The sequence below is a fragment of the Dipodomys merriami genome, unplaced genomic scaffold (assembly GCF_024711535.1).
Source record: "Dipodomys merriami isolate MVZ:Mamm:240054 unplaced genomic scaffold, mDipMer1.0.p SCAF_12, whole genome shotgun sequence".
Classification (NCBI taxonomy): domain Eukaryota; kingdom Metazoa; phylum Chordata; class Mammalia; order Rodentia; family Heteromyidae; genus Dipodomys; species Dipodomys merriami.
Genome location: NW_027202493.1, coordinates 35781232 through 35803228, shown reverse-complemented (window position 1 = coordinate 35803228; position 21997 = coordinate 35781232). Strand labels below are relative to the sequence as shown.

Below are 21997 nucleotides of genomic sequence, written 5' to 3'. Positions count from 1 at the left end.
TGATGCTTGAAATTTATTGTAGTTTGTATAATTTTCATCTCTTTTTCATCATGCTCAAACCTAATTAGGGAATATTCTTGGTTTTTCTCACTCCATTACAGGTATTCACAGGCTTTTCTTGTCTAGTGTGGCTCTTTTCTGAAAATGTTTATTCCCTATCATGCCATATTAACAATCATCTGATATATATATATACGATATAAGATCAGGAGAGCTGCTTTTCTTTCTCAGTAGGCCTCCTTGTAGAATTGTTTTCTGCCTTAATTGTAATATTTTAATACGTTTAACATTTTATAACTAATTAATGCTTTCTTTAATTTTGCATAGTATTTTTAACAAAGTTAAATTTATTTCTATCTTTCTAAGAATGGTTGTCACAGGTAGGTATTAAGCTGAGCCTGTTATAAAACTAGAATTAATTAGTTGGGGGTCTGTAACTCAGGACTTCAGGTCAAAGCCAGAGTGGAAAGAAAAACCTGAGAGATTCCATTTCCAATTAACCAGCAATAAAGCTGGACTTGAGGCATAGCTGAATTGGTAGAGCACCAGTTGTGATCAAAAAAGTTGCACAAGAGTACAAGACACTGAGTTCAAGACCTGGTACCAGCATACAAAGAAATGAATATGATTGATAGGTTTAAGAAACATGTATGTGTCATAGAAGCACAGATGCTTACAATTGCCCCTTTCATCCATAAGAGATACATATATATATATATATATGTATGTATGTATGTATATATGAATAGCATACTTACTCCTTGCAATAAAATGTATTTTAAAGCTTCATTTTGGAGTATTTGAAATGCCAGCATTACCACTCGAACTTTGAGACAATGCTTAAAAGTTAAATAAGAGTTTCTTGAATATAAGCAGTTTGAGTCCAGGGTTTGGATGGGGAATGTGATCATGGAGAAGGCCACTGTATAGCATGCCTACATTGAACAAAAAGACAATTCATATCCCAGGATAAACAGGATAGTGCAAGATTTCATCATACTAATGGCATGCAATTTATAATTTAGGAAAGCTGGAATTTTTTAAACCACAATTGGCTACAGGCAGACAAGGAATCTCTGGATGAAGGGAGGCTTTGTATCTCTAATTTAGTCTATTTCCTAGATCTCATTGTTGTCAGATTCTTCATCCTCTAAACTATCCACTACTTTAACAACATAACCAAATTACTCTAAATCTTATTTAGTCACTCCTATTGCTTACAAAATAAATTCCAGAGTCTTCTGCATGAAAAGTGCCTTCAGTTTCCCTTGGCATTCCCTAATGTACCACCTTTCAATTTATATTTAAATTTTAACAGATACTTTATGGCACTGATCAAATGTCATGCAAATTTCTAAGTATTGTGATTATTGAAATGAATGAAGTCTTGGCCCTGACCGACCTTAAAAATCCAAAGTGCCATGATAAAAGATAATATTCCTATCATATATTTCTTTAAAGTTCCTTTGGCCGTTGTGGAACAATGGATGCATCTTGAAGAATGACAGTGGATTACAATAAGAGTAATCAGACAGCCATGCCAATGGCTATGAGTGCTCCCAACATGGTGTCTTCCCTGGGGCCTGTCAGTCATCCATCACAGCCTATCACACCTACTCTGTAGCTACTGATTTTACAAATGATTATTTTTTTCTTATAACTGAGAAATAGAGAACTGAGCCAATTTCTGGAATGATGACACTTCAGCCTTTACACGTCTAACTCAGAATTATGTCAACTTGACTCTATTATTGTTCAATGGCCAGGACACTAGATAATCTCACCATCTCCCAAGACACCTTGATTGGAGTTGCTGCTTGGACCTAGAAAAGAGGAAATATAAATACTCTAGATGGTTTGATAAGAATTAGAGAGTCCAGAGGATGAGAGACAATGTGAAATTTTCTGGGTTGGGGGTCCAAAGTGCTTTTAACATACTACAATTTCACCTGTTTCGGTACCTAGCTGTGTACTATCTATTTTTTGTTTGTAAGTGAATATTTTTAAATCTTCTTTTAGAAAGATATGATATACTCTATACCAGCTTTCAGATGACACTTCACTTCCAGGGGAAAATCAAAAGTTCTGAAGAATATGCTGACTTGATGAAGCTACAAAGACATCAACCATGCCACCAGAAATGAAGTGGGGAGGAGGCAGAGCGAGCAAGCAGAGTGTGATGATGGGTATGATGTGTAATGTATTTTCTCTTCCAACAGAAAAATTGAGATGCAAGAAAGTTACTCAAATGAAATTGCAGGGCTTAGAAAAATCCAATTTTACAAAAGCTAGAGAAACTCTGCAGATAAAAAACTGGTTAGTCCCAAATTTAAGAAAGAATAACAATGAAGAAACATTGACTTAAAATCATAGCTGGGTGCCAGTGGCTCATACTTGTAATCCTAGCAACTCAGGAAGCTAAGATCTGAGGATCATGCTTCAAAGCAAGCCTGAGTCGCAAAGTCCTTGAGACTTTTATCTCCAATAAATTGCTCAGAAAAAGCTGGAAATAGTGCTATGGCTCAAGTAGTAGATCACTGACCTTGAGCAAAAGGAAAATAGGGAGAGCGCCCAGGCCCAGAGTTCCCACGAGCAGAAAAAAAAAAAAATCATGTAGTATCGACATCTAGGATCTATCAAAAGGCCATTTAAAAAAGAAAATTATTTATATCAGATTAATCAGTCCATATATTTATTTAAAATCCATGACTTTAAGACTAAAATATAGTAAGTAAAATCAATTTTTACTCCTCTTGTATTAAGTTTTTAAAACCAGATTTAATTCTATCAATTTGAATTTTACCAAAAACAGTCTTCAGTTCATTATGTATTACCCTGCAATAGTCCACAATTTTTAGCTTTGTATTAAAGCAGACATATATATCAGATGAGAAAATATATTTTTAACAGATTTTAATACTAATAGCGGTTGCAAGTTTATCATCTGTAAAGTATTATGCTGCAATTTAAAATATACCACAGTATGTAATCTTGTATGTTACAGATTTCATTATGGTCATCAGAAAAATGAGGAAAACTAAGAAAAACTATGAAAGTTAAGCATCTTGTCCCAAACTAGGTAGATTATGTGGATCTGTGTGAAATCCTGGGCTCCCACGTATTACCCTATGTAGCAGTTATTTATTTTGAAATAAATCTATGCTTTAGCACAAACTACCTCTCAATTTAAGAGCTCAAGGAGGTTATTCTGGATTATAGAAAGGTGAATTCATTTCTGTACTGGCTTTTGCTCATTCTTAACAGATATCTCTCTTAGGAAAGGTTAATCTGTATAATCTATGTAAATTCTTCCAAAATATCAAGTGCTGATATTTTTTGACACATCTAATGGAAGTCACAATGTTCAATCTTACTTTAAATGATAAATTGTAAAGCCAAAATTAAATGCTGGTATAAAATCAAAATATTAAAAGTTAACATTGTTTTGTTGTTATGTTTTTGGAGACACAGTCTTGATACCTAAGTGTGGCCTGGAGCTCACAATGCCTCTGTTTCCTATGTGTTGGAATTACAGGCACGTGCCATCAAGCTTGGCTAGATAGATCTTCTTTAACAAGGCGAGAGCCATAGAAGACAAAGATAGCAAACATATTTGACTACTTTTTCATTCTCAAGAATACTTATTGCTTCTGTGCACCCAGAGCTGCTAATATTTTCACCATCATATTATAAACAATTTCAAAATATTATTGATGGTCTTTTAAATATATCCTCATGTTTAAAATAGATTAAAAACTTATGGATTAATGATAAAATTAATAATAAAAACAGTCATAGAAAATAAGCAACATGATTCATAAAAATCATTTAACAGGTAATTCACAGGAAGGTAAACATAAAATAAAACCACAATAAGATTAGTTGTTTTTTTTGGGGGGGAGGGGGGAAAGGGGGGGGAGTTTAACAGTATTGGATCCTGAACTCAGGGCCTTGTATTGTTGCTTAGTTTTTCACTCAAGGTTTTGTACTCTACCACTTGAGCCACATCTCCACTTTCAGCATTTTCTGACTAATTGGAGATAAAAGTCTTTTAGACATAACTGCCCAGACTTACCCAGCTTTGAACTGTGATCTTTAGACCTCAGCCTCCTACTTAGCTAGGAGTATAGGCAGGGACACCAATTTCTACTATTTTTCTTACAATATCTTAAGCATTTCCAAAATGCTACATCCAGTTGATAGAGTTAGTCATAGCATTATGGTTAAGTTTCAGAGACATGTTCATCATTTATCAATTTTGACCTACAAAAATGGCAATTTCATATGTTCTAATCTAATATCTCTGCATATTTTGTACCACTGTTAAGGATGTATAGTTCTAACCAAAGACCTTGAATAGCATCCAAATCTTTAAAACACACACACACACACACACACACACACACACACACACACACACACACACACACAAAATTTTGTCTCTCTAAAGGCCAACAGGACATCTTGGACATAATATATATTGCCTATGGAATAGAATGAAAAAAATAAAGATACAGAGAAATTCTGAAGTAGAGAACAGATTAAGTGGTTTTAAAAAAAGGACATGATAAAGAAAAGCTCTTTGAGAACATGAAAGGAAGGTCTAGCAATTGATGTATGATTTAGCTAAATTTTAAAGAACAGAAGTCAACATTACTCATAAAATGCATCTTTCAATTGCTGCCTTCAGGCAAAAGGCTATTCCATGTATATTGATTAACTGGTACATAAAAACTTTTCCATTATGATTTCTCAGTATATAGTCATGCTGAAAGACCCAAGTCCAGATGAAGACCAGCTCCAAATGGCTGGAAAATATGTTATCATCCAGTCTGATTTCAATTCTATTTTTTTAAATGAAAAAATGATGTCAATCTTAGTCTGATGAATGCTTGGAAAGTGCACTTAAAAGCAAAGAGAATAGTGAAAGGAAAGCTTTCAGGAGAAGGTTTTCAGGGTAAAGACAGTATTGTAGAGCAGCTCTCCATCTTGCGTTCAGGACCCGAATGGCTGGGAAAATGTCTTCAAAACCCCTGTATGTAGCTAACCTAAGCAGGAGTCTTAAAGTTAGATGGAAGCCCCAGAACCAACTATATTTGATTTGTTTATTGGGAAAGAAAATGAATTTTCAGATACAAGTGCAAAGCCAGGAGTCCAAAGTGCAGATGGTTGCTATCATGAACATAGGTGACTTTCTGAGTCACTTCTTTAGTTCTCATTTCTTTAGTTCATGGAAAGAGATCACCAAATGGACAAGTCCACCATGAGCTTCACCCACATACAGCCTGTGCAACAGGACAGAGCTCTACCCTTGGTTTAATTTTCACAAAAGTTTCTGTCTTTCTGTTTCATATTGAGTCCTTCAAATCATGCAGTCTTATTTGTTGATAAGCTGAACATGATAGCGTATCTGTATGCTCAACTACCAGGAGGCTGGGGTGGGAGGATTGCTTGAGTCTATCAATTTTAATCCACATTAGACAACATAATGAGAAAGAAGGAAAGAAGGAAAGGAAGAGGGGAGAAAGGAAAGAAGGAAGACATGAGGAAGGGAAAGATGAAGGAAAGAGAGACATTTATCCTAGTATAAAAACTTTAGAAACTTTTTATCATCACTCTAATCATCTTATCTCCTTTTACCCACTCCATATAGGTCCTATTTGTATTGGATACCAGTCAAATTTGATTTCAGAGTAATAATTTCGACACTTTCTGTCATAGAACATAGTATGTTTTGGCATCTACTCCCAAGTTGTTTTGTATCTTTATACTTCCATTGGGAGGGGCTTCAGGCATGATCTCAGCCTGTACCTCAGACCAGCCTCCTGCCTTAGCATCCACAGTCCTGATTCATTAGCATTCCAAGTTCTAAAATTAAAGCTGTGCATCATGACACCAGCTAAAGTTTTACAGTTTCTCACGAGTTTGGTTTGTATCTCCATCGCTAATAACAGCTATTTACTCCTTGAGATGATGGCCTCACAAGTTGACACTTGCCAATTACAATGCCTTCAGCAATGAGCCAAAAAAAGTTATACAGATTTAAGATCTTAAGGATGATGGAAGACAGATAATATAATTGCCTTCAGCTCTTCAATTCAAATTTAATGTTATGAAAAAAGAAAGAAAAAACTCAAGCTAAAATGGATGATCTTTATGGGAATCCATGCCTGACACCAGAAGTTGCCATCTCTACCTGCTACAAATGGGTCCCAATTAACTAGACCACTTGTCTTTAAAAAAAAACTTATCCCCTACATACAAATTAAGGTTATCTCAATCAACAGCTGTAGCATGCTATATTATTAATTTGCTTTTGCTTTTATGATATCTATTCTATCTCATTTCAATATAACTAATAGAATTAGAGTCAGATCAAATCTGAGAGAAATAAATTAATTCTGACTAAAAGAAGCAAATTCTCTAAAGCTCAGGTTACCATGCCCTAGACTGACCTAGATTGCAAATAGGAGTACATTTTGACCTGCACCTGCTCTTAAGATTTCTGATAATAGGAGAGTTTCTTATCTAATTTGTAGAAATTATCATCAGAAATAAGATATTAAGCCAAAAGGAAATGTAAGGTTTACACAGGAAGACTGTCTCTTAAGTCCTCTAGTTATCCAGTAGCCTCGACAATATATCTAAATAAAGTGAGTCTAAAACCAGTAAGCACATGGCAGGAATGTAAGAGATGGCCGCCAACAATAAGTAAATAAATAATAAAGTTTATCAGTGATAGTGAGGATCTTACATAAAGAAAATCATATAGCCGTGCCTCACCCAGGAATCCTGTCACGTGTCAAGTAAAACATGTTTCCCAGTGAATCTAAACAAATTGCTTCGCATTGGTCTATCAAAAATAATCATGGAATTTTAACTTCCTCTGCTTTTATATGTAAAGTATAATTTCAGACTATTTTCACACATGAATGAGAGTCTTTACCAGGCTCCTTTTTAATGAGAAAGTTGGTAAGTCCTTAACATTCTCTTGTGAAAAATGATAAAGCATGGAGACTTTTCAAAACTAGTAGTATACCAGGTAAATAAGTTGCTGTCATCTTTAGTATTTCTTTCTGGTGTTCATCTTTCTGTCAAGGGATTGTCAGCAGCAATGCTGAACAATAGTGGTGGGAGGGGGATGGGAGAAAAGAATGTTTATCATAACCAGCACTCACAACAGATCTTGAATTTAGACCATACTCATGATGGCAAAGCCACCTTCCATATGAAGGCTTTACCTCTACTGAAACTAGAAAGAAGATGAGGAGAGACACAATGATTAACTGTTAGTAGTTCATTAGGACTTCCCTGGTTTTGTCTAAACCAGTATTTTGAAATGTTCCCTTGCTTGGCACCGAGATGCTGTCATAACTTAGCAGTGAGTGATAATATTGTGGACAGATGAGAAGTTTGCCTTTCTTTTGAAAAGTAGAAGAGTGACAATTATCAAACAGGATTCTAGAAAGGGTCTCAGTGATATGCCCAGGCAGATCAATGTTAGGACCGAAGAGCCTAGAAGGAGATTTCCTTAATTTTCATGCCTGTACACCACTGGGAAAGTCTTTAGTTCCCCATAAGACACACTTACCTCAGCTTGACGATTTTGAACCTGATTTGCTAGAATCACTTTAGTAATTTAGATATCTTTAGTGTAACGTCCTCAATTACTTTCAAAAAGCATGATCTCTCTTTTTTTTGTCAGTCACTGGGCTAGAACTCTGGGCCTGGATGCTGTCCCTCAGATCATCAGTTCAAGGCGAGCGCCCTACCACTTGAGCCACAGATCCTCAGATCTCAGCCTCCTGAGTAGCTAGGATTACAGGCGTGAGCCACCCACGCTCGGCTTCAAACTATATTTTTAAGATGTTTATGTAAATAAAGGACTAAAATAGCCAAAAAATGTTAATATAGAACAAATGTAGAGGAAGTAGAGGACTTAAACTCCTGGATATTAAAAATTGATGACAATGAAAACATGAAACATGGGAATAAGAAAAGTCCAATAGCTGAACAGTAAAACACATCCACACATGTAGAGTCATCTGGTCCATGAGATGCCAAGAGTATCATTTATATATACACAGTTAAAAGTAAGGATTCTGCTTCAGGGACTTCTTTTCATCTTATTCATTGTAGTGACTTAGCCCTGACCATGTTTTGTCAAATTTTTTGTTGGATGATGTGTCTCTCCTCTGTTTTATGTTGGTACTTATTACAATTTTATCAGGGAAACCAAATCACATATGCACAACAGAAACTAAGCTTGTTTATAAATGCTTTATTATACTATTTTCCTTGTGTTGATCAATATAATCAAGTTAGCAATCTTGCTTGGTCTTGAAAAAGAAAAAAGAAACTCACTGTCCTGAATTTTCACAGGACAGTGCGTGCACTATGAAACCTGGAACTAGTTTTGTTTTCATTTCTTTACAGAATGGCACCTCCAGCAGTATGGGCCATCCGAGTAACTTTCACTGTTATTCTTATTGCCCTTAGACTTCGGAGGGGAAATAAACTTGAGGACATTTCAAGGCAATTACTGTCAAACATCAACTGGAAAATTCCAGGTGTAGAATGGCCATTGAATTACATGAACATTCAAACTTGTTTCAAACTCTGGACTAACAAAGGCTACAATTAAATTCACATTTTCTTAGTTTACAAAGAAATGATACACAACCCAATGCTATATAGTCTTGCCTGAAAACTCTGTATTAGATAAGTGTCTTAGTTCCTATTCTTCAACCTAAAATTTTATAACCCACTTTAATCATTCAAAAATGATTAGCTTATAAATATATATATAAACATAGATACACATTTATAGTAAGCTTGTGACTTGAATTTTTGAATTAGAAAATATGGTGCTAAATAGCTTTGCTCTTAAATATGCCCAACTATACAAATAAATATGATGGTTACATACAAGTATAAATTGAATATGGAGACTCCAGTGTTTTAAGACCAATGCAAAGAGATTTAGAGTTGTTAAGAAATGAGCTATTTTAGTTCTTTAAAGTATATTTCACAGCTGCTATGATGTGTCTGGCACTGATTCCAAACATATCCAGCAATTCCCCAGGTTTCCCACTTCGAGGCAGCTCTGTCACCGCCAGCCGATGAACGTGGATGTCGGGCTCTCCAGAGACGGCTGCACACACAGCTTCTCCAATGCCACCTTCTAGGTAGTGGTCTTCCACGGTGATAATCCGGCCACCTGTGGCTTTTGCATTGGAGATGATGGTGGCAGCATCCAATGGTTTAATGGTGAACAGGTCAATGACACGAACAGAAATGCCTTGCTGGAAAAGATCATCAGCAGCTGCTAAGGCTTCATGGAGAGTAACTCCAGCTCCGATAACTGTCACCTTGTCCTGGGCACTCTGGTGGATGACCTTGGCCTGTCCGACCTCAAAAGGTTCATGTGGGGTATAGATCACTGCAGTTTCTGGCCGACTGGTACGAATGAAGCACATTCCCTTGGTACTGGCAGCCAGATAAACAGCGTGCTCCGTGGAGACGGCATCGCTTGGATAGAAGATGGTGCAATTGGGAATGCTTCGGAACATGGCCAGATCCTCTAGCGCCATCTGGTAGGGTCCATCTTCACCAAAGGACACCCCGCAGTGAGAACCAATCAGATTGATGTTGGTGTCCGAGATGGCACCCATTCGGATCTGATCGAAGGCGCGGGTGAAAAAAGCAGCAAAGGTACTGGCAAAGGCAATGGTCCGCCCTTGGGTAGCACACCCCAGAGCCACGCTCACCATGTTCTGCTCGGCCATCAGACACTCTACGTAGCGCTCGGGATGCTCTTTCTTGAAAATCTCGGAGAAGATGGAGTTCCTCGGGTCACAGTCCAAAACAATAACTCTTTTGTGAGCATGGCCCAGTTTAGCCAGGGCCAAACCAGAGGCTTTTCCGGTGGCTATCTTCTCGCCCAGTCTGTAAGCAGGAGGCGAGGCCATTTTCACGTTATTGGTGTTGATCTGCGGCGAGTCTTCCACGGGGGCCTTGGGTGTGAGACGGCGGTTGGATCTTATTTGACTCTCGAGCGATGCGATAACTGCATCGGCTTGCTCTTCGGGCACGGGCCTCCCATGCCAGTGCTCGGCGTCCTCCATGTGGGGCACACCCCGACCCTTGAAGGTCTTGGCGATGACGGCGGTGGGCTTGTTCTTCACTTGGGCTGCTTGCCAGAAGGCCTGGCACAGCGCCTCCACGTCGTGGCCGTCCACCGAGTAGGCGTTCCAGCCGAAGGCTTCGCAGCGCCGCTGGTACACGTCGGTGCGGTGGCCCGGCGGGGCGGCGCCGCTCTGCCCCAGGCGGCTCACGTCCAACACCGCCACGAGGTTGTCCAGGCTGTACTGGGAGCCGAAGGCCAGCGCCTCCCAGACGGAGCCCTCCGAGGACTCGCCATCTCCCAGGAGGCAGAACACCCGGTAGCTGGCCTTGTCCAAGTACTTGCCGGTGAAGGCCATGCCGCAGGCGGCGCCCAGGCCCTGCCCGAGGGAGCCCGTGGCCACGTCCACGAAGGGCAGGCGCGGGGAGGGGGCGCCCTCCGCGGCACCGTCCGTGTTCCGCGGGGTCGGCGGGTCGGGCTCGCGCGCGCGGCCCGCCTCGGCCCAGGCGGCGTCCAGGAGGGGTGCGGCGTGGCCCTTGGAGAGGACCAAGCGGTCGTTGTCCGGGTGTCGCGGCTCCGTCGGTTTGTACCTCATGGTGTGGAAGAAGAGGACAGACACCATCTCCGCCGCGCTGCAGCACCACGTAGGATGCCCGGAGCCCGAGGCACACGTGGCCCTGATGGAACGGATCCGCAGGCGGTTGGCCATGTCCTGCAGCACCTGCACCGTCTCCGCGTCGGGGTTGGGGCCCTTGGCCGTGGCCATGGCGGTGCTCTGTCCGTTGCTGCGGAGGGAACAAACGTAGAAGTGTGGATGCGCCTGCGCGGCGCGCGGTAGGGCGCCTGCGCGGTAGGGCGCCTGCGCGGTAGGGCGCCTGCGCGGTAGGGCGCCTGCGCGGTAGGGCGCCTGCGCGGTAGGGCGCCTGCGCGGTAGGGCGCCTGCGCGGTAGGGCGCCTGCGCGGTAGGGCGCCTGCGCGGTAGGGCGCCTGCGCGGTAGGGCGCCTGGACTACTCAGAACAAGCCAGCTTGTCATTATGTGACCACCACGATGCTGTGTCACTGTATGCCCTATCTACACCTGCACGCAGGTGCACGCATGCATGGCTGGTCTCCGTGAGGCTTATACCACCCCTCTTTGTCACACACAAATGAATCTAATTATTATTATTATTATTATGTAGTTGTAGAAAGACATTACAATCCCATAAGCCGAGTTATGAGTACAGTGCTTCTTGGTCAATGTCACCCCTTCTTTCATCCCCCCCATTCCCGCCCTGTCCCTGCCCTCCAGTTACATACTATGGTTCATATTTTTATATGTAATGTACACTGAGTATGACTCCTGTTTTGGCTGGCACGTTGGCATTGTCAAAGTAATTAAATCCCTTTCTACCTTGGTATAAATAGTGAAGGGCCCTCATTCTTACATGTTCTATAGAAGCTAGGGCTGAGATCGTGTCTCCTTGATGAACAAAAGCTGTGTGAGAGACATTCTTTTATATTAGAACAGTAAACATAATAGATCCAAAGTCATTATTAACCCAACCAATATGGCAACACTTTCTCAACAGGGACTTTCTCAGAGCAACTAAAGTTTCTGAATCTTAGATTAAAAATAATAAAATAATTTCATCACAGGAGGAAAAAAGCTCAAACTACTCACACATAGAACGTCTAGAGCCTTTCTTAAGAAATTCCATTATTACATTCAGGAAGACAGCTCGAGTACTCTACAGGAACCCAGTTCAGGGCAAACCATTGATACAACATTTATTAGTCAGAACTGTCCACTAACTGCCGAAAACAAAAGAGGATTTGGATGCTGCAACTGTCATCAAAGATTTTATTTTCATTAATCTGTCTTCACCCTAATAAAAGTCTCCTCCTTGGCCCATTTTTTGGTGCTCCTGGACATCTGTAAGAACTTGATGCATGAATCACTGACTGCTCAAACACACTCTTTAATATTTTAATATTCTTCAGTTTACTTCTAATCACTGCTACTACAAATAATTTTCTAAACAAAATTAATTAACTGAAGTTGTAAAACTGAATTTTTGCCAGTGAATTTTTCTGGTAACCAAAGATTTGCTAAATAAAAAAAAGTGAAAATATAATGGCAGCATCATTCTTCCCTATGCTGTAATGTTAGAACACTTTGGTTCTCAAGCAATAATTCTTAACCTTGATTTCACATTAAAATCAAGACTCGAAAATATAATTGAGTTCCATGCAAGTTGACTTGAATTTTGGGAACTTGAGAGAGTATATATTTATATTACTTTTTTTTAGTGAATAGTAGAGTCTCAGATGTTAATTCGGGGTCTCGAATTTATTAGGTAAGGGCTCTCTCACTTGAGCCAACTCTAAGCCTTTCTGTTTTATAATGCAGTCACATTTTTCTTTAATAAAGGGCCAGCTTCAATCTATGATTTGCTTATCTATGCTTCTCACATACCTAGGATTGTAGAGTACATATCCATGTCCAGATTGTAGAGTCTTTATTATTTTAATTTATCCATGAATTTGAGCATTAACGTTGAGAGCTGATAATCTGGTTAAATCAAGATTAGGAACAAGAACTTCTCGACATTGGTGTAGTTTAAAATCATCTGGGATACTTAGTTAAAAATTATCATGTCCAGGCTTCACACCAAGTCAATTAGAATATAAGCAATTTCAAAAGCTCCCTGGACAATTTCAGTGCATAGGGTTGTAAACAACTTAAGAGACGTTTGTGCTAATCTGTATATTTATACTGCTTTACTTTATATTTCACAAATATATTTCAACTAGCTTTATCATGACTGTCACAGTAACAGTGTGGCAGTGAAGATTTTAAGAAAAAAAACGTAAGGAAGAAATGTTGAAGTGACAAGTCCTCAAGCAATCATACTGCATTCATCACTCCCCATGACCTTTACAAATTAGTGCCTGTTTATCTTTCTAAAAGCAAATGGTAGAAAACGCAAGCATACTAGACTAAGATTGGCAGTAAGAAAGATGGATATTAAAGGATTACAATAATCATAGCAAAGCTAAGTGTGGCACAAACACCTCTATTCCCGCCACGCAGAAAACAGAGGCAGAAGGATCCTGATAGTTATCTTGATTCAAAACCATTCAATAAATAATATGATCATAATAATGATAACAGCAGAAGCAATAATTACGACATCAAAATAGCAAGCTATGGGAAACTATAGGAAACACTTTAAAAAATAGCAAACTATAGGACAACAGTGACTAGGAAGATAGGTATCAGCAGTTATTTTGGTTGAAAAACGCTTAGTCTATATAACTGGTAAACACAGTGTATAAAACCAGCCTATGAGTTAGTGCTCACATGAAAAATAGATAAGAATAGATTCTTCCATGTAATTAAATTGTACCTATTTCCTGAAGTATTAAATAGAAAGGTTTTGACATTAGGAAGGTCAAATTTGTTAAGAAAAGAGTGTGGTCGCAGAGATTTAATGCCCTAGATAATGAGTAACAGTTTCTCTCAGTGAGACTGTGTGGGTTTTTTAACTATGTAGAAAACATCACTTTGTAAACTATTGGTAAAGAATGCATGAAGTGTTGTTCTAATGTTTTTAAAAGGAAATGTGGGAACTATATATGTGTGTATATATATATATATATCCTTATTAATTATTTTTCTTAAGTATTTTAGTCCTCTGAAACACATTTTAAATGGCATGGTTGTGACTCTTTAAGTATAACGTATGTACAATTTGATTATGTAGAATTACTCAATGTGACCAAAACAAAACTTAGTCAAATAAAAAACAAAACATAATACCAAACTGAAGGGCCTTATTTAGAAGTCTATTCCTAAGAAAAGGTCAATGAAAGTTTTTAAGGCAACATGCCAAAAACTCAGTTGTCTTGGAGAAGAGTACATTATTCAGTTTGGAAGTTCTTTTGGAAACCAGCCAAATATTTCCCACAACTAGGAAAGAATTACTCATTTTTAACATTTTGGTTTATTCTCATGAAGTAAGGATTAACATATTCAAGTGCCTGGGAAAATACAACAACTACATAATTGTCATGGATACTGTAAGAAGACTGGACTGGAGAGGGCTGTGACAAACTGTGGAATACAAATCCACTGAAAGGCATTCAAAATTGAAAACCTTGGGGACATTTCATTGGACAAGTAAACAGTGCCTCCAGTCTTCTTGCCTTTAGTTGGTTCTTGAGGTCGGATCCTGCACTATGATCTGCTATCTATATGTAGCTAGAATTACAGGCTTGTACCACTATGCCCAACCAATTTTGACTCCTGATTTAATGTCCATTAAAAAAACAAACAAACAAAAAGGAACAAGAAATTAAAAGTAAAAAGCAAATTCCCTACCATATCTTTGCTTATATTTTTCAGTACAATTTCTTTCATACTATGTAGAGTATGCTAACAGGTGCTTTCAATAAAAATAAAACCTAGCAAGATCACTGACACCATAGCTATGTGGAGAAAGTGGCATATAAATAGCAGAAATGGATAAGTACAATTTCTACTGGGCTGAAGTACTGAAAACAGAACATGTTATTACCAATTACTAAAGGAGGCCTACCCACTTTTGTGAAAAAAAATGTATTTTTACTATGTGAGAAGTTGAAAACACTGAATTTTTACTTACATATTATCTAAACCATAGAATTTTATTAAATGGCAGTTGTTTAGAAGAACCAATGCTGTATTCATCAGATTTTCCAAGGTTTGAATTTGGTTGAATTTAGTAAACAAAGGGGGAAGATGCCACTATGTCCTGCCTCAAGCTTGTTGAGGAAGGTTAGCTCCATGATAATTATAGCCAATATTATTATTGCTATCCTACTTTTCCTATGGTTTATAAATTGTATTTTGGAGGGAGAGAAGGGAAAAGCAAAAGATGCTTAGAAAACTAAGCCTACCTTTGCCCCTGTAGACAAGCACCATTAACTGAAGACAAGCAACAAATAGTGTTTAGTTTCCCATGCCAGGAATAGGGGTTAGATTATGTTCCAGCTAAATCAATCAGGTCAGATCCACAATCTGCTGCAAGTGAGAATAACTTCAATGAAAATCTTCCTTCCTGATAAACTCCTGAGTATCAAGGAACTGGGATGTCTTCTTTTGATTCTTCCTACCACAGTCACTGTCACTACAACCTTTGACCCAGAGGAGGTGATGGGAAAGCCTGGACATTCTTCAAAATGAAAGCTAACGTTGGCTTGGTATGGTGGAACTGAAGGTAGAGGAGTTGCAATGCATCATAATGTTGTGCATTCACAAACAGCCTTTGGATCACTACTTCCAGAATATTCACTAAGAAAACATTAACCTGTGACTTAGCTTCATGGACTGATTTTCTATTATCTACAACTGAAAGCATTCCTAACAGAAAGTAGGTCATTGAAGCTTCTAGAACTCTAATAATCAAGGGCAAAGAAGCAATTAAGAAGTTCAGAGTAGAAGAGAAAAAGAATGAGTCCACTTTGCTAGGTAGTTTTTTTTTTTAATTCCATGTATTTGTACATATCTGTACTGGAGTGTTTTAATTCAATGTGTCCATTTATGAGTATAATTCATCTTGATCAGTATCCCTTTAATAATTTCCAGAGAGCCATGTAAAAGCAATTTTTGTAAGTATTCTGCCCTCAAAGTTCCTATCTAGTTCTGCCTCCAGAGCCTCAATCTCTGTGCTGGGATGCCCTGTCAGACACACTCCCCACAGCTCCATTTGAGGCACCACAGAAGGAAAGCCACAAACACATCATGCTTTCCTGCATTTATGTTTCTTCTTTCAGTGGGGTAGCCCTGGAAGGTAGCCCCTTTCCAGTGTGTGGAATTCTTCACCTTTTGTGGTGGTGGTGGTGATGATGATGGTCTTCATCCAGTTTTCAAGTTGTTCCATGAGATAAAAGTCTCATTCCAGTTATTTTTACCAGAGCTTCAGAACGGTAGCTCCAATGGTGTTTGAAGTTCATACCCTATGCAAAGTAAACCATGGACCAAGTAGGCCTGCTCTCATCATTCACCCCACTGAGGAACACACCTCCAGATGACCTCAGAGCACTATGATGTGTGGGATTCTTTCTCTGCTTAGGTGGTGCTGAGGAATGGAACCCAGGTCCTCATGCATGCAAGGCAAGCACTCTACCACTGAGCCACCTTCCCAGCCCTCAATGTGGGATTCTTAACCACCATTTCTTACTAGAGTGGTGGAGCTATTAATAAGAAATACATCTCCTAATAAAATCTTAAATTGTTACAAACCAGCAAAAAAATCCCATCATTAAGACTGGAGATGTGACTCAAGTAGTAGAGTGATTGATTGCCTAGCCAGTACAAGACCCTGAGTTCGAAGCTTAGTACCACCAAACATTTCATTGTTACGGCCACTTAACATTTCTAGAGATATTTCATACTGCTCTGTGAAACACAAGCCATTTGCATTTGAATGGTCTAAAAATGAACTTTTAAAAACACATCAAATCACAACTTCCTTTCATATGGAGCATTAACCTTGGTTTTGAGGACTCATGGTCATCATTTTAAATACTATTATTCTCTATTGAAATTCAATCACATAAATCAAAATAACTAGTGAGAATAGTGTCCAAGGAAGGTCATTTCAAGCATCTTTGTTTGAAATAAATGTATCCTTTTATTACTGTACTTCAGTATATTTTTCAGGTTATATGGTGTGATAATGGGATGACAAGGGAGAAAATGGAAAGTGATTTAAGATTATTTTGCTGTCACATAAGTTTTCAGATTATAGCGAGGTCCTGCCTTGTCAGGCTGCTCTGCTGAAAGACCCTGCATTTTATTGTTGTCTAGTCACTGGCTCAATTGTTGCTCTCGACTGTAAAATTGAAGTCAGCAACCATCTCAGCTAGCTGACCTCTACAGGAAGAAACAAAAAGAATACAAGAGGCCAATCCATTTCTCTTTCAGGAAGTGACTCAGAAATTTCAAATTTCACTTCTTATTTTCCATTAGTGAAAACTGCACTCAATATAAGAGACATTGGGAAATGTAACAAACTGGCACTGTCTGTTTTGACTTAGAGTAGAAAATTATGAAGACAATTTATGACAAATATGTCTCAACTCTTGGACTGTCTCAAGAGTTAGTATTTTGGCTGTACTGTGTAGACACAAACACTTATTCTTTACCATGTTCTCCAAGCCAAAATAATTCATCTGCAAAGCAATGAATTTCATGCTTTTGAACCAAGGTAGATTTGTCATTATATAGTAATGATGTGCATTTTTTATGATATACTTGATAGAGGACAGTCTTTATGTAATGCTCTGCAGAGGAATGAAAGTTTGTTTTCCCTCTCTAGGAGCTGTATTTCTAATATGAGCCATAAGGTGGGAAGAAAGATTACAGCCTATGTCCATGAGCATTAAACAGGCAGAGGGTTCAAATGCGCTCTCTCTCTCTCTCTCTCTCTCTCTCTCTCTCTCTCTCTCTCTCTCTCTCTCTCTCTCTCTCTCTCTCTCTCTCTCTCTCTCAGGTGAGCAGGAAGATGTGCGGAAGGGAACTCTCTGACCTAAGCTTTGTAGAGAGAGCAGAATATTGGTCAGATTAATAAGGGAGAAAGTCAGTGAGCAACATTATAAGTGAGGAAAGAAAATTTCTACTCTGAAAGGAAGGAACAATTCATGCTGAGAAAGTCAGCAGTCAAGCCAGAAATCAAGGGTTGAAACAGAACCCAAGTGGGTTGTTTTGGTATTTTGTGTGATTCTCTTGCTTTTGGATGGAGGACAAAGTACAATGGAAAGCTGTTTATCATCTGAGTGTCTTGACTATAGGAGTGTTTTAGGAAATTGTTTGGATAGTGTTAGGAAAAATTAGGAGGAGTTGTGGGAAGAGGTGATAGGGTAAGGGAGATGAAATGGCCAGGAGGATGAGTCAGTCAGATAACAAAAGACTGATTTAAGACATTCATCTTGTTAACTCAGAACAAAATTGGATGGAGCATATTGAGCCTAATTTTAATGCAGGTTAGTAGATTATTTGGTAAGACAGAGGATAAGAAAAGAAGAAAAACAGGGCTGGGAAGGTGGCTCAGTGGTAGAGCGCTTGCCTTGCATGCATGAGGCCCTGGGTTTGATTCCTCAGCACCACATAAGCAGAAGAAAAAAAAAACCAGAAGTGGCGCAGCCTTGAGCTGAAGAGCTGAGGGACAGCACCCAGGCCAAGAGTTCAACCCCACAGCTGGACCAAAAAAAGGAAAATAAAAAGAAAAAAACAACAAAACAGTGCCTTGGACCTACTCTGGTGAAATGTATTTAATTTGGTAGGAGGTGTCAAACAGGATGGTTTAAATTACAATATTTTAGTGTCACAGAGATCTGGAGATGAGAAGTGGAATATCAATGTGTCAATAGAGACAATCCCTTCTGAGGGCTGTAAAGGAAGAGCCTGCATTGGTCTGTGCTCTGTGGGTGATTGTGGGTAACTGTGGGTGATTGTGGGTAACTGTGGGTGATTGTGGGTAACTGTGGGTGATTGTGGGTAACTGTGGGTAACTGTGGGTAACTGTGGGTTTCCAGTCTCTTCTCTCTGTGCATATCTGTTTGAATTTTCCTTTCCTTTTATAATGTTGTTTGTAGAGTCTTACTATAGCCCAGGCTGGCCTTCAATTTGTAATTTCCTGTTTCTTCCTTGTCAGTGATGGGAATATAGATAGATTACATAATGAGAGTCACCAAACAAATCTTCAATTTCTATAAAGACACTAGTCATAATGACCTCACTTCACCTTAGTTAGTTTTGGAATGGCTTTATAGTGTGTGTGTGTGAGAGAGAGAGAGAGAGAGAGAGAGAGAGAGAGAGAGAGAGAGAGAGAGAGAGAGAGAGAGAGAGAGAGAGAGAGAGAGAGAGAGAGAGAGAGAGTTCTATAAACACTTCCAATTACAGTCTAAGGTACTAGAGGTCAGGATTCCAACATAGATTTTTTGGGGGGGGGAGATACAATACCCCCACATATAGCACACACCCACACTAGCATAACTCCAGTTTTCATATGGAGTTTTCTCAATGTAAGTATCTGAGTCCAGTTCTTTTCTACCCTCCCCTCCTTTCCCCTTCCCTCTCCACTCTTCCTGTCTCCTCTCCTCTCCTCTTCTTTCCCCTCCATTTTCCCTCCCTTTTCCCCTCCTTCCTTCCTCTTTCCCATCCCTCTGTTTCTTTCTCTGTGTCTCTGTCTCTCTCCATCTCTGTCTTTGACTGTCTCACCTCTTTCTCTCTCTGTGATTTTCGCAGTACTAGACTTTGAACTCAGGGCTTTGAACATTGTATGCAGATGTATTTGGGTCATGCTCCCAGCCATTTTTTTCTTTAGCTATTTTTTGGATAAGCTCTTGTATTTTGCTTGAACTGTCCTTAGACCATATCCTCATCTCCTTCTACGCACACAATGCAGATATCTGAGATGACAGATGTGCACCACTGTACCTCGCTTGTTTGTTACAATGAGGTTCTCCCTAGCTTTCTGCTGGGCCTGGTCTCCAGCCGTTTTCTGTGTATCATCCTTTCTTTTTGCACTATAGTCCTTAGCCACATGAATGATCCTATTCATTGGATCAATCTTCTTTCATTTAATTGGAAAAAAATTATAAAATCTCAAGGACTTTCAAAAAACACAGTGAAAAGTTTCTTCTTCCAGAGTTTTCCCTGTTTGAATCCTAACTTTATCAAGTGAAAAGTTTATCCTGATTTGTTTCAGTTCTCTTCTGTATATGGACAAGCATCTGTGCTTATTTTCATTACTCATTTTATTGTAAGTGGGAGTGTAATGTGTACTCTTTTATAGTTTATTCTTTATCTAAGTTCACCAAATTTTCCCACGTGCATACTGATCGATATCTTTTCTGTGACACTGGGGTTTGGATTAAGGGCCTTGTGATTGATTAAGCAAGTGCTCTGTCCCCAGACCTTAGCTATCAATTTATTAAACAGTAGCAACTAATTATTTGTAATTTACCTACCTAAAGGAAAAAAAATTCCATTTAGGAGATTGAACGAGGAAAAAATATATGACCACAAGATGGCACTAGCACGTAATTTATTAAGGAGAACTAGAGAGATTTGCTCACCTCGGTAGAGGATTGGGCAGGCAGTCTCTCAAGGCTTTGTATCTTCTAAAAGCCAGAGTGCAAAGATCAAAGTCTGAAGAAGACGCCGTGTTTGTGTGATGCCACATCATATGGTAGAGTCTGTACAAAACTCGGAGAGTAGCGATGGCTTGGAGTCTGTCAGATCCCAGCTTTTGTTCATCTGTGGTATCCATAGCTACCAGATGTTGAGTGCAGATTGAGGGTATGCAAAGCAGGCAGGCTTTAAATGACTAACAAGAGACATTTTTGGTGCTGTATTTAAAACAAATTGAATATGTAAAATTTTGGATTTTTGCATCCACAGGTCTTTGAGTGAATAGGCCCAAGCCTGCTGCAAAGTACACATAGGCTAATATACAGGGGCCATCTTTAATCATTTATGTTTCAACTAGCTTCATCCTGAAAGACATCTTTACAGTAGGGGCATGGAGGAGTCATACAAACAGTTCAAAATAAAACTCACTCTTTTATATTATATATGACAGAAGGCTAATTTTCTGAAAATAATCTGAGCTCCTAAGGGGGGGGGAGGAAAAAAAAGTAGAAAAAAGTGATGAGGGGGAACAGGCTTCACTGAAAATGAGCCCTGAAAAGTGAATGAAGCATAAAAAAATAGATTGTTGGAAGAAAAATTCCAACAGTGGGAAGACAGAAAGGAGCCAGTGTGATGAAGGAGGAGACAGAGGAAGGTCTCAGGCATTGCTAGAGAGGAGCTGTTCTGGACAGTTTGTAGGCTCTGCAGTAGTTAGACTTGTAGATGTTTCTCTTGGACTTTGTCTTGAAAATGAGCAACATCATGGTCCCTCGTGCTGTAAAACTACCACTACCTATATTAAGAAATATTGCTTAACTGGGTACTTGTGGCTCATGCTTGTAATCCTACTCAGGAAAATGAGGTTCCTGCGGTCCTGGTTGGAAGCTAGCCCAGGTGAAAAGCCCTTAAGATTCCATCTTCAAAATGATCAGCAAACATTGGGGATAAAGTTGTGGCTAAATGGTAGGCCACCAGCCAGACCCTGAGTTCAAAGCCTGGTACCTCCTCCTTCACAAAAAATGATCTCTGTTCCTAGATCAAGAGTCTGCTGGCCACACATTCTTGTTTACCATTTAAACAACTGTTGAAAAGTAGGCATATAATATTCACTCATTAAAAAGATACCTGCATCCCTATCTAAGCATGCCAACTCTACTATGGTTGGCGCTTCTTCCCATGGCTGGTTTCCTTATTCAGGTCTCTGCTCACTATCATTTCTAAAAGTTCAGAGTGACCATGAATTATGAAACAGTTTTCCTGATCCTTTCAACGGTTCTATTTTCTTCAGATCCCAGATGGTATTTGAAATACTTGTTGGCTTTACTGTGTGACACTCTGGAATCAGAGCAAAGGTCAGGAGTAAAGATAGTGATAGAGCACCCAAGATGTGTAGCATGAGGTCACACACAATATTTGTTGCATGAATTGCCTATAGAATGCCAACATTCTGTGGGGGTAAAAACACACAAACTGGGCTGGAAAAGGCTTGTAATTATGAAGAAAAAACCAGATTCGCTTTTTTAACTTTTATTTTTATAAATTATCTTTAAGTAGTTGTACAAGGGGGTTTCAATTCAATATAACAATTTAGAAGTACAATGCATCTTGATTAATGTCACCCCTTCCATTGTTTTCCTCCATCTTTTCCAACTCAACTCTTCCCCGTCCCCCAAGTTCCCTGATTTTATTTCATATCATTGAAATTTTT

At 39.2% G+C, this 21997-nt stretch overlaps 1 protein-coding gene across 1 annotated transcript; it reads right to left on the bottom strand.

Moving 5' to 3' along the window:
- Positions 1–8266: 8266 nt before the first annotated feature.
- On the bottom strand, positions 8267–10906 carry Tktl2 (transketolase like 2). The gene has a single exon (XM_070015998.1). The coding sequence runs from the start codon at positions 10890–10892 to the stop codon at positions 9009–9011; it is 1884 nt and encodes a 627-aa protein (XP_069872099.1). The 5' UTR covers positions 10893–10906; the 3' UTR covers positions 8267–9008.
- Between the last annotated feature and the right edge of the window lie 11091 nt (positions 10907–21997).